Genomic DNA, 12,331 nt, shown 5'->3' on the forward strand with positions numbered 1-12,331 from the left:
TTTTCAAACACTTCCAGTTCATGAGGCTAGTGCCTATAATTATCAGCCTTGACTTTAGCCGAAGCCCATCTCTGAACCTCAATTTATCCAGCTATAAAGAAGAGAGGACACCTGTCCAAAATGTTTTAAGAATAAATGAGAGCGCGTGGAGAGTAGGGTTCAGTGCTTAGTAAGTGCTCATAAATACTCAGTTTCTGGGCACCTGCTGCGTGGGGTGGATGGGTGGGAAGGGAGGGGGTTGCTAAACGCTCTAGGAATCCTGCTGTAGCCCTCGGAGTTGGTCTGGACGGCAGGTACACATCAGCGTTTTTCGGCGGAGGCTGGAGGCCCCACAGCGCTCGGACTGCCACCCGCCTTGCCGACGCCTGGCCAGTCCCCGCCCGCAGTGCTTCCCGCCGGCCCAGGCTGCTCCCAGGCCGGCCCCGCCCGCTCCGCGGCGGCCCCGCCCCCCGGCACGGCCCCGCCCCCAGGCGGAGCCAGCGCCCTAGCGCTAACGGGAGAGGCAGCGGAACCTCAGCGCGGGAGGCGGCCACCAGGCGGGAGCCCTAGAGGTACCGGCGGGAGCGGGGGAGTGGAAGCACCGAGGTCGGGCCAGACAGGGGAAAAGGCGGCTTGGCGTGGGCCTGGGTGGTGTGTGTGTGGAAGGGGGGTCCTCGCCGCGTTCGCCGCCTGCACCCTCCCAACCTTCGTCCGGGCTCCAGCTCCAGTCCCGAATCAGTACGTCCAGTCCCCTGCCTCCGGCCGGCGGCCCCCACTCTGCTCTGCGTGATGGCCCGGCCCGTCCGGTGTGCCGGCGACTGGATGCGGCGGCCCCCGACTCCTCTGGGCGGCGCTGGCGACTGCCCCTGCTGCCGGCTGTGTGAGGGGCTCCCCCTGTTCTGGGGCTCCCCTTGTCTCGGGGCGGCCTCCTCCTCAGCCTTTGCGCACCGTCCCCCAGTCTCGGGCCTGGCCTGGGAGGAAACATCTGTCGCCCCCTTGGCAGCAGAAATGGGGTCGTGACCTCCAGATGTGCTGGGAAGCGTCCAGGGCCTCCTCCTGGGGCAGCCAGGCCTTCCGGATCTGTGGGGGCGGGGCCGGCCCCCTCCCCCCAAGTGACACAGGCTGCGAGGAATGTCCCGGCCTCAATGGACCCTGTGTGAAGCTGCCGGGTGGGGGGCAGAGCCCAAGAACACCCCCCAAGGCAAGGCTAGAGCCCAGCACTGGGCCAGAGCGAGAGGCACCCCATGGGCTGTGCACAGACACGTACACAGAGCTCAGCCCACGCGGAGCAGGGGCTTACACGGCTCCCCTCTCTCGTGTCCCCTCCCACTCCAACACACACTTCACAACCCAGGCCCAAGACCAGGGCCTGCATCATCACCACACATGGTCAGCTTCACACTCTTCAACCTCCTTTCAGGCTCCCAGTGGTGTTGGGAAAGGGCAGAAGGTTAACCCCATTTTAGAGATGAGGGAACAGAGACTCAGGGGTGAGGTCAGAGGTTGTCCTAGGAGAAACTAAGGGAGGAGGCACCCCGCGCGTGGTGGCCTACCCTTGCTTTGTCTTAGAGCTTAAGCTGAAGGGTGGACAGAGCCCTGGCCCCCACCCCGGCCACACACAGTGTCACCGGAGGATGCCCAAAGCCCTACCAGCAGTCGCCTGTGTTCCTAGTGGAGGGTCCCACATCCCTGTCCTGCTTGCCCACACCAACCTGAGTTCACCTGGGGTGGCTTCCCTCACCTTCTCACACTACCCTTGGCACCTGCCCCTGGCCTCGACACGTTTCCGCATTTAGCAGGTCCCTGGGACCTTGGGTATCTCAGTCTTACATCCCGTGAGACCTCGAGCCTCAGCCCAACACCCCCCGCTCACCCCACACCTACACACACAGGGACGGGAGTGGGCAGGTACTGCGCTGTCTAGGCCCTGGAGATTGACAGAGCTAGGTTCAAATCCTTGCTGTAACATGGAATTACTTCAGGCAAGAGCATCCCCTTCTCTGGATCTGTTTGACCATCTGTCACATGGGGTTCAGACCTCCCTGTCAGCATCAGTGAGGCCAGGTAGGCAGCCGTCCCGTGGGTCCCAGTTCCAGCAAAGGGGTTCCGTCAGTGTGACTCCTTCCCCTGCCCCCAGGCATGGCCACAGTAGGCTGCAGAGAGTGAGCCTGGGCCTGTCCTTTGGGCCAGGGGGATGGGTCCCATGACTGAGCTGGTGTGACCCCAGCACCTTCCTCAGGATATGGTGCTGGGCAGGGGGCTGGGCTCAGAGTTGGGGCCACTTCCTGTACTGAAGGAAGTACTCTTGTCGTTTCTGTTGCCCTCCCAGTGCCCCCGGGAACCTCTGTGTCCTTGAGGTATTGAGGCCATGAGGGCCAGGGCATCGAGACCCAGGTTCTGGGTGCTCGGCTCCTCCGGGACCCTAAAGGAAGTGGGAGGGGCAGGGAGGAAGGTCTCTGGGGACAGGACGTCCTCCCTTTGTCAAGTGGGTAAGACCCAGACATCAGTGGCCCCGTGGGTTTCCCGTCCCAGTGAAGACGAATCGTCTGTCTCGCTGGGCCAGGACTTGGTGGGGACCCTCATTCTGGGCCCAGGCCAGAGCCACGGTGTGTGCCATAGGAACTGACCGCCCCAGGGCTGCCCGGACTCCAAGACCCTCAGGGCCAAGGCCCAGACAGCCCGGCCCCTGGCCCTGCCCCTCACTTAGCTGGAGGAGGGGGCTGGAAACCTCAGCCTAGGGCAGACGAGGAAGTGGCCAGGAAAGCGGAAGAGGCTTTGATGGTCGCGGAGGGGGGCCGGAAGCCAACCCGCGTGGTGGAGGGCCAGGCTGGGGGCCCGGGTTCCTGTTTTCTCCCCAGGCCCCACTGAACAGCCCCCTCCTCCCTCAGGGCAGGAACTGGCCTGCCGCCCGGGCACCAACCACCCGCGCCTGCCAATGCGACCCGGCCCCCGGAGAGCCAGGCCCACATCACGCCCATGTGGGCCGGTGGCGTGGGGAGCCCTCGGCGGGGCCCGGCCCCTGCGCCCACCGATGACCTCTTCGCTCGGAAGCTGCGCCAGCCGGCCCGGCCCCCGCTGACACCGCACACCTTCGAGCCAAGACCAGCCCGGGGCCCGCTCCTGCGCAGCGGCAGCGATGCCGGCGAGGCCCGGCCCCCCACACCGGCCAGCCCTCGCGCCCGGGCCCACAGCCACGAGGAGGCCAGCCGCCCTGCCGCGACCCCTACCCGGCTCTTCACTGACCCCCTGGCACTGCTGGGGCTCCCGGCCGAGGAGCCGGAGCCCGCCTTCCCGCCGGTGCCTGAGCCCCACTGGTTCGCCCACTATGACGTGCAGAGTCTGCTCTTTGACTGGGTTCCGAGGCCGCGGGGGACGGGCGGCCACGCAGAGGCTGGCTCTGGGACTCCGGCCTCCGCTGAGGACCTGTCTGCCGGCTCGGACCTGCTGCTCGAAGCGCCTGGCTTCGTGAGTGAGCTCGGGGGTGAGGGCGAGCTGGGCCTGGGTGGACCGGCGTCCCCACCCGTGCCCCCTGCACTGCCCAACGCGGCCGTGTCCATCCTGGAGGAGCCGCAGAACCGAACTTCGGCCTACAGCCTGGAGCACGCAGACCTGGGTGCTGGCTACTACCGCAAGTACTTCTACGGCAAAGGTAAGGGGGGGGCTGGGCGGCAGGCCCTGTCACCTGACCAGCACACGGTAGGGCTCAGGAGTTGTCATTTCCCTGTCAAGTTTCCGGCCGGCTGCGTGAAGGGTCAGGGTCTGCCTCTGGGGCCAAGGCTGCCCTGCAGGGCCTAGCTTTAACCACCTGAGGCCTTCTAACCACCTTTAACCAGCTTTAACCACCTGAGGCCTTCTGCCTCCATCGATTCATCCTACCCCTCCTACCCCTCCGGGCTGGGGAGAGAATTTCTATCAACACTTCTGTGAGGTGAAGAGTGAGGTGTGAAAACCTCTGCACCTGGGAACCTCGTTCTCGTCAGTTCCCAGAAGGGAGGGCCCCAGACGTCCTGCAGCAGAAGATGGGCGGATGTGGCTGGCGGGGCCCGGCAGGATCTAGGCCTGGAAGCGAGCGGGCATTGGCCCCCTGGGTCTGGGGCAGGTGTGAGGTGTGCCGAGCCGCCCAGGGGGCGGGGCAGAGGGCCAAACACCGATAGGGATTTGGCCTGGTAGAACGGGGGCGGGGCTGCGGAGGGAGTGGGCCTTAGTCTAGGGTCCCCACTAGGTGAGGGGATGGGGCGTGGGGGGGGGGTGGATTTAGTGATGGGCGTGGTCGAGCGGGGGTGGGACCCCCGGGGGGGGGTGGGGCCGGTCATCCACCGACTGGCCCTCCCCCACACCCCCCTCCAGAACACCAGAACTTCTTCGGACTGGACGAGGTGCTGGGCCCGGTGGCAGTGAGCCTGCGGCGGGAGGAGAAGGAAGGCAGCGGAGGAGGCACTCTGCACAGCTACCGCGTCATCGTGCGGACCACACAGGTGGGCCGAGGTCATGGGACCCGAGCGCGCTTCGCCTCCTCGAAAGCCTGTATGGATTCTGAGCGCCCCCATGTCCCCTCCTCAGCTCCGGACCCTCCGCGGCACCATCTCGGAGGATGCGCTGCCCCCGGGGCCCCCGCGGGGTCTGTCCCCGAGGAAGCTTCTGGAGCACGTGGCGCCGCGGCTGAGCCCAACCTGCCTGCGCTTGGGCTCAGCCTCACCGAAGGTGCCTCGCACGCTGCTCACACTGGACGAGCAAGTGGTGAGTGGCCGGTGTCCCCGCGCAGCCCCTACAGCTAGACCTGGTCTGAACCCAGTCTGCTCAGCTCCCAGCCGCCTAGCCCTGACCCTGATCCTGGGCTGGACGGTGACCCCAAGAGAGCTGACTTTTCAGAGGGGGCAGCACAGGTCATCCAGAGCCTTGCCTCTCAGAGTATAACCGGTAGACCAGCAGCATCCACGCCATCTGGGAGCTTGTTAGAAACGCAGACTTTTGGGCCCTGCCTGTCCCACCGCATCAGAGCCTGTCCTTTCAGAAGATCGCAAGTTAATTGCCATGTACATTTCAGTTGAGAAACACTGATCTGACCACTTGCTCCCCTTCCTGCAAGTCCCTCTCCTTCCCTGTCACTTTGCCCTGCAAGGTGCTGCTTAGTCTCCTCTCAGTGTGGGGTGCTCACTCCTTCCTGGGACTGCCTGTTCCACTGTGGGACAGATCAAGCCAGTGGAAGTCCTTCCCGACCCTGTGCTGAAAGCTGCCCACTGGCTCTGATTCTCCTCCTCTGTGTCATTCGGTCTGTCAGCCATTCAACAAACATTTTCTCACAATTTGATGCTGGGCCCCGGACTGGACACTTGGGGACATGTCCAGACCAGGTGCTGTCTTGGAGTAGCTCACAGCCAGTGGGGAGAGAGAGAGAGAGACCCACAGTTAATCGCGGAGCAGTGAAAGAGGAATATTGAAGGCTCCGTGGGGCTCCAAGGGTAGTCTTGACAGCCCTTCCTTGGCTTGGGGTTTAGTATCATGGTGGAAATGTAAGGGCTTGGCTCAGGAAGAACAGGTGTCTTCTAGACAGAAGAAACAACTTGTGTGAAGGCTTAGTGACTGAGGGCAGGTCACACTGGGGTCCTATAGGCAGTTCTGTGTGGCAGGAGTAGCACTTGGGGGGAAGGGGGATGGGGAAGGCTTGTATTCGGGAAGGCTTGCATTTGGTCCCGGGGGCACTGGGGAGCCATGGAAGGTATGAAAGGTAGAGCAGCCTTCAGGTGGCAGTGTGGAGGCCAGACTGGAGGGGCAGGGAGGCCAGGCCAGAGGCTGTTGTAGTCATCCAAGCCAGACCTGATGGTGATGATGGCAGAGGTGAAGAGGAGATGACAGTCCAGGGGTAGGTGGGTGGGATGGGAGCGGCACAGTGAGGGGGGTGAGGTGCCAAGTGGGGGGAAGGACACTTGGGCAGCCGGAGAAACGGGTCTGGAGCTCAGAAGAAAGGTCTGAGCTGGAGGCAGAGACTGGAGTCTCTTCCCGTGGAGACGGTTGCGACCGTCACCGAGGGCAGAGACCGTGGGCGGAGAAGAGGCCCAGGCCGGAGACAGTGGGGTCGTTAGGGTTTCAGGTAAAGTGAAGTTCCAGTTGTCCCAGGCGCCCACCATGGAGACAGTGTGCCAGGGTAAGGCACGCCCATGGGCTGAAGGAGCCGCAGGGATTTGGAGCTGGGGTGGAAGCGGGGCTACAGGAGTCAGGAGTGATGAAATTGAAGTGGGGACTGAGTGTAGACAAGCTTCTCGTGAAGAAAGGAGGCTGGAGCCCGAGGGGCCAGAGCACCTTGAGCTGTGCACGGTTAACCCCGGATGGAAAGGAGCCGGGAGCAGCGTGAGCGGAGGGGGTGCAGGGTTCAAGGCCTCCAGAGGCTGGGCTGGGGATGCCTGGGATTCGAGGGAGGGGAGGACAGGCTAGCCTTGAGATAAGGAGGATGACAATGTGAACGTGCACAGAGATGGAGCGAGCGCACCGTGGGCCAGGTCCTTTCCACGAATCACCTCGTCTGTGGTCACATGAGAACCACCCCCCTCCTGGTCCCTTCCCACCTGTGACTTCCTCTACCCTCCTGAGCACTGGGTGGGGTGGGGTGGGGGGAGGGGGCAGGACAGACCAAACCCACTTATAGGCAGAAACACAGAGGTGGCTTAGCGAGGGAGGTGCTCGGGGCGGCTCGCAGAGACAGCCCAGCCCCCAGCCCATTGCCCAAGAGCCGGTGGGCGCAGGGCCCGAGAGACTGAGGCCTGGGCCCTCTGCCTGTGCTGCCCCGCAGCTGAGCTTCCAGCGCAAGGTGGGCATCCTGTACTGCCGCGCCGGCCAGGGCTCGGAGGAGGATATGTACAACAACCAGGAGGCAGGACCGGCCTTCACGCAGTTCCTCACCCTGCTGGGCGACGTGGTGCGGCTCAAAGGCTTTGAGAGCTACAGGGCCCAGCTGGACACCAAAAGTGAGGCCCCGGGGCTGGGAGTGGGGGCGGACCGGTGCTGAGGGGCAGACGGCCTTGGTGAGAGCCCCCTGGCTTGTCACCGCTCCCCCTGTGGTGTCCTGGGTCTGAGGCCCGGGTTGAAGAGTTCTTTGGGCAGGTTGAGGACGTGGGTCAGGGGCCACACTGGCCAGGCAAGCCACGGGCTGGAAGGAAGGACTAGGATGGTCCCCCAAGGCCCTGATGCCCTACTGCCTGAGCTGGAGCCACGCGGGCTGGCAGGCACCGCTCCCTCCGTCAAACACACATGTTCCCCCAGCCCTGCTTCCTCGGGAATGCCCCTGCCTCCCAGGTTGGAAGGGCCCCGGGGCCGCTTGCGGAGCACCCCTGGCCTCCTTCCACTCTCAGCTGCTCCACGCACGCTGGGGCCTGGGCCAAATCTGTCCTCTCCTGGGACATCCACCTCCGCCCCCCTCAGAGCAGGCCACTCCTCACTGAGGTCCTCGTTCTATCTCCGCACGCCCACGCCGAGCCTAGGCTGGAGGCTGCAGCCTGTGGGGGAAGGGGCAGGGAGCAGCCACAGGTGAAGCCATGACTTCGTGACCTGGTGGCATGAGGGGTGGTCCGCCTGCTGGTTGGGGGGCACAGGAGCTCGAGACCGCAAGCAGGGATGCCAAGTTCGAGCCGATCCCTCTTGCTCTCCCCCCGTGTCCCCGAACCCCTGGCCACAGCGGATTCCACAGGCACACACTCCCTGTATACCACGTACCAGGACCACGAGATCATGTTCCACGTGTCCACGATGCTGCCTTACACCCCCAATAACCAGCAGCAGGTGTGAAGAGCTATGACGGGGCTGGGGGATGGCCACGGGCTTCTGGGGAACCATGGAGGGGGGTCACGTGGGCGGTGGCATTCGAACCTTGACCTGAGATCTCTCGAGGCCCAAACAACCCTCCCCAAAGACAATCACCCCAGACCTTCCCCAGGGGCGGGTGGGGGAGCCCCTGGGGCCCAGCCTCCGTCCTGCCAGCATTAGGAGGGACTTGGGCAGACGGGTCCGGGTTACATCTCCTGCCATCTAACTCCCAGCTCCTTCGGAAACGCCACATTGGCAACGACATCGTGACCATCGTGTTCCAGGAACCTGGCAGCAAGCCCTTCTGCCCCGCCACCATCCGCTCGCACTTTCAGCACATCTTCCTGGTGGTGCGGGCTCATGCACCCTGCACGCCACACACCTCCTACAGGTGGGTGCCTGGGTGGTCCCAGTTCTGCCACCGCCACGGACCCTCCCAGTGGCCCCTAACTACCGCCTCCCTCCCCTCAGGGTGGCCGTGAGCCGCACCCAGGACACCCCTGCCTTTGGGCCGTCTCTGCCCCAGGGCGGAGGCCCCTTCCCGGCCAACGCCGACTTCCGCGCCTTCCTGCTGGCCAAGGCGCTCAATGGCGAGCAGGCAGCAGGCCACGCACGCCAGTTCCACGCCATGGCCACGCGCACGCGTCAGCAGTACCTGCAGGACTTGGCCACCAACGAGGTGACCACTACGTCGCTGGACTCGGCCTCGCGCTTTGGCCTGCCCTCCCTGGGCGGGAGGCGAAGGGCGCCCCCTCGGGGCCCGGGCTCCGAGCTGCAGGCGGCGGGGGCGCTGGTGTGGGCCGTGCGCGCGGCTCCCGGAGCGCGGGGCGCCGCGGGGGCCGAGGCCCGTGGTCCCGACGACGCCGAGGTGCCCTGCCTGCTGGGCATCTCCGCTGAGACGCTGGTGCTGGTGGCGCCGCGCGACGGCCGCGTGGTCTTCAACTGCGCCTGTCGCGACGTACTGGCCTGGACCTTCTCCGAGCAGCGGCTCGACCTGTACCACGGCCGCGGGGAGGCGATCACGCTGCGGTTCGACGGGCCCCCCGGCCATGCCGTAGGCGAGGTGGTGGCGCGTCTGCAGGTGAGGCCCGGGAGTAAGGCAACTCGCCGCCGGGTCCCTCCCCACCTCGGGGGCGGAGCGGGCTGTGGAACCCCTCGCTCCCGCCGCCTCTCCCGCGAAAGGGGAAATTGGGGTTTGGGGGCAAACCCTGCCCTGGCGCTTGGCAGAGTTGGAACAGGGGCGGGGGGGAGGTCGTCGGGCAGGTGACTTCCGGTCTCTGAGCCTCAGGCCCTCATCTGCCGGCGTGTAGGGGTGCGGGGGTGTGGGGTAGGCGGTCTGGGCGGCCTGGGACCTGGACTGGAGCTGGCGCAGTGCCCGCCCTGCTCACGCCCCGCCCCGCCCCAGCTGGTGAGCCGAGGCTGCGAGACCCTCGAGCTGGCGCTGCCCCGCGAAGGCCAAGGCCGCCTGGGCTTCGAGGTGGACGCCGAGGGATTCATCACGCACGTGGAGCGCTTCACGTTCGCGGAGACAACGGGGCTGAGGCCAGGGGCGCGCCTGCTGCGCGTGTGCGGCCAGCCGCTGCCCAGGCTGGGCCCGGAGGCCGCTGCCCAGCTGCTGCGCTCGGCGCCCAAGGTCTGCGTCACCGTCCTGCCCCCCGACGAGAGCGGCCGGCCCCGCAGGTCAGGGCCTGGATGCGGGGAGGTGGGAGGACCTGGCAGCTGGCCACCGCGGAGCCTGTGCCTCCCGTGTCGCCATCAGCATTCTCCCAAGAATACCCGTGGGGAGGGCTCTCCTCCAGAGAATCCCACGTTTCTTAATCTCTCTGAGTCGCAGGTGCAGAGTGAAGCCAAGATCCAAGAGCAGCCCCGTCTTTTAAAAAGTATCATCCACAGACGCATACATGCAACCGGCCACTTACCGGCTTAAGCCAGGATATGCAAACTTTTCCCCCAAAGGGCCAGACAGTAAATATTTAGGTTTTCTGGGCCACCTGGTCTCTGCTACAGCTACTCAACTGTGCTGTAGCACAAAAGCATCCGTAGAGGACACATGAATGAATTCGTTTTCTTTGTTCCACTAAACCTTTATTTGTGGACACTGAGATTTGAATTTTATTGATTTTCATGTGTCATGAAATGTTCTTTTGATTTCTGCCAACTATTTGAAAATGTAAAAACCATTCTTGGCTCACAGGAGTAGGAAAACAGGCACATCTGCTAAAACAGAAAAAAAAAAAAAAAAAAAAAAAGGCTCAGGCTGGATTTGGCTCCCAGGCAGGAGGTTTTAGATCTCTACCCCGGGTGATTTACTTGTGTCGTTACTTAAATCCTCACAGCGGGCTGTCAGTTGGTACAGTTTACCCATTTCGCAGACGGAGAAACGGGTGTTCAGAGTGGTTTACCCAGGATACACAGGGGCAGCGCTGGGTCTGGAAAAAATGGCCAGTAGTCAGGCAAACAGTTTTCGTTGTCGTTAGGGTGTTTGGAGAGCTCTCCTCCTGGAAGTGAGCCTCGGGCACAGCCGGGAGTGGGGCCGGAGATGCGGGACACCGGGGACAGGGTGTTCCTGCCTGACGCCGCCCGTTCTCCCACCAGGAGCTTTTCGGAGCTGTACACGCTGTCTCTGCAGGAGCCCAGCCGGCGGGGGGCCCCAGAGCCCGTGCAGGATGAGGCCCCCGGGGCGGCGACCCTGCAGCCCACCACGCAGCAGTTGCTACAAGCGTGCCTGCTGGAGGGTGGCAGTTCCACCGGGCCTGGGGATCTGGCTGAAGAGAGGACCGAGTTCCTGCACAGTCAGGACTCACCGTCACCCCGCAGGTGCTCCCTCTCGGCCCTCCCTCTTGTCCAGCCCAGTGAAGTTGGACAGCCGCGGTCTGTGAGAGCAGGGGCCCTGGGGTGCAGCTTCTCTCGCTGAACTGTCTCTGCTCTCCCCAGCTCCCTGTCAGACGAGGCCCCGGTCCTTCCTAACACCACCCCGGACCTCCTCCTGGCCGCCACGGCCAAGCCGTCAGCACCCAGTGCTGGCCGGGAGACACCACCCACCCGGGTGAGCAAAAACAAGACTCGAGCCCAAAGGGCGGTGGTGGGCACAGTGGGGAGGGTGGACGTCACCGCATCCGTACCCATTAACACCCCTCAGGATGGGCCAGGCAGCCCCAGTGGTTGTGAGGACAGGGGCGACCCGGCCCCAGAGCTGAGGGCCTCCTTCCTGCCACGAACCTTGTCTCTGAGGAACTCCATCAGCAAAAGTGAGTCTGGAGCAAGGTGTGGGTCATGGGTGGGGTCGGGCAGAAGAGGGGCTGGCTTGGGCTCTCCCTGGGCTGAGCCCACCTCCCTGTGCCCACAGTCATGTCAGAGGCGGGCAGTGAGACCCTGGAAGACGAGTGGCAGTCCATCTCAGAGATCGCCTCCACCTGCAACACCATCCTGGAGTCACTGTCCCGGGAGGGTGAGGCCACCAGGGCGCCGGGGGTAGGAGCCAGGATGGGGTGGGGATCTTTCTCCCTTTATCCTCCTGCCCAGATGGTCCCTCTGTCCCCACAGGACAGCCCATCCCAGAGAGCGGGGATGCCAAGGGAACTCCGAAGTCTGATGCTGAGTAAGCCTCCCCGTGCGGATCTAGCCCCTTCACTGTACCTGCGTGGCCTCCATACGTGCCCGTCCGCTAGAGTTAAGCGTTGTCCCGGGCAGGGCTCCGCGCTCACACCCACAGAAGTCTGAGAACACAGGGGTTGGGCCCATCTCATTTAAGCGGGCTGGGAGCCAGCCGGAGGTGCTGACACCTGCCCTGGTCCCATGAACCTGTCCCCCACGTCCTCAGGCCAGAACCTGGGAACCTGTCGGAGAAGGTCTCTCGCCTGGAGTCCATGCTCAGGAAGCTGCAGGAAGATCTGCAGAAGGTGACGACGGGGCGGATTGGGGGCCGGCGGGGAATTACAGGGCCGCCCCGGGAAAGGAGCCGCTGCTCTGACACCTGCCTCCCACCGGTCCCAGGAGAAGGCAGACAAGGCGGCCCTGGAGGAGGAGGTGCGGAGCCTGCGTCACAACAACCGGCGGCTGCAGGCCGAATCAGAGAGTGCAGCCACGCGCCTGCTCCTGGCCTCCAAGCAGCTGGGCTCACCTACTGCCGACCTGGACTGAGCCGTCTGGGCCAGCCTCAGCCGGGCTGTGGACCTGCTTGGAACTGCTCAGGTCCTTCAGGGTACCTGGGTCACAACGGGCCCGGGGCCCTCCTCAGGAACTCTCCCTGCGCACAGAGGCGCGTCTTAGCACTGCCCCCACTCCCCAGTCCATTATTTGGTGGTGAAGTTGCCCCTACCCCCCATCCCTGTTTGTAAATATTCTGTGGAGAAGAGGGGACTTTGGGGAGTAAAGAAGCCACTACTATTTGTGTCTGTGTGGGTGTTCATGACACGACGGGGGGGGGGGGGGTTGGGGGCAAATCGGTTTTGACCCCAGAGGCTCCTGCCAAGTTCCCAGGACCAGTTAGAAGGACAGGCCTTGGGGACATTGGCTCAGGCCTAGGTCGGCACTCGCTGAGGGGTTCTCTGAGGCTAGG

General features: G+C 64.1%; 1 protein-coding gene across 3 annotated transcripts; it reads left to right on the forward strand.

The window, feature by feature from the left end:
- The first annotated feature begins 446 nt into the window (after positions 1 to 446).
- Positions 447 to 12,159, forward strand: SIPA1 (signal-induced proliferation-associated 1). Of its 3 annotated transcripts, none has more exons than XM_030332135.1 (16): positions 447 to 551; positions 2,868 to 3,628; positions 4,327 to 4,454; positions 4,540 to 4,716; positions 6,764 to 6,938; positions 7,646 to 7,749; positions 8,007 to 8,164; positions 8,245 to 8,854; positions 9,179 to 9,453; positions 10,369 to 10,590; positions 10,708 to 10,819; positions 10,913 to 11,021; positions 11,120 to 11,221; positions 11,317 to 11,371; positions 11,594 to 11,672; positions 11,767 to 12,159. In XM_030332135.1, exons 2-16 carry the CDS (start codon positions 2,956 to 2,958, stop codon positions 11,911 to 11,913), a joined length of 3,126 nt encoding a protein of 1,041 aa, XP_030187995.1. In that variant the 5' UTR covers positions 447 to 551; positions 2,868 to 2,955; the 3' UTR covers positions 11,914 to 12,159. The 3 variants fall into 3 exon arrangements, with proteins under 3 accessions (XP_030187995.1, XP_030187993.1, XP_030187994.1); XM_030332134.1 differs by having other exon boundaries at positions 448 to 551; positions 11,296 to 11,371; XM_030332133.1 differs by having other exon boundaries at positions 10,708 to 11,021; positions 11,296 to 11,371.
- The last annotated feature ends 172 nt before the right edge of the window (positions 12,160 to 12,331 follow it).

The sequence above is a fragment of the Lynx canadensis genome, chromosome D1, assembly GCF_007474595.2.
Source record: "Lynx canadensis isolate LIC74 chromosome D1, mLynCan4.pri.v2, whole genome shotgun sequence".
In the NCBI taxonomy this organism is placed as follows: Eukaryota; Metazoa; Chordata; class Mammalia; order Carnivora; family Felidae; genus Lynx; species Lynx canadensis.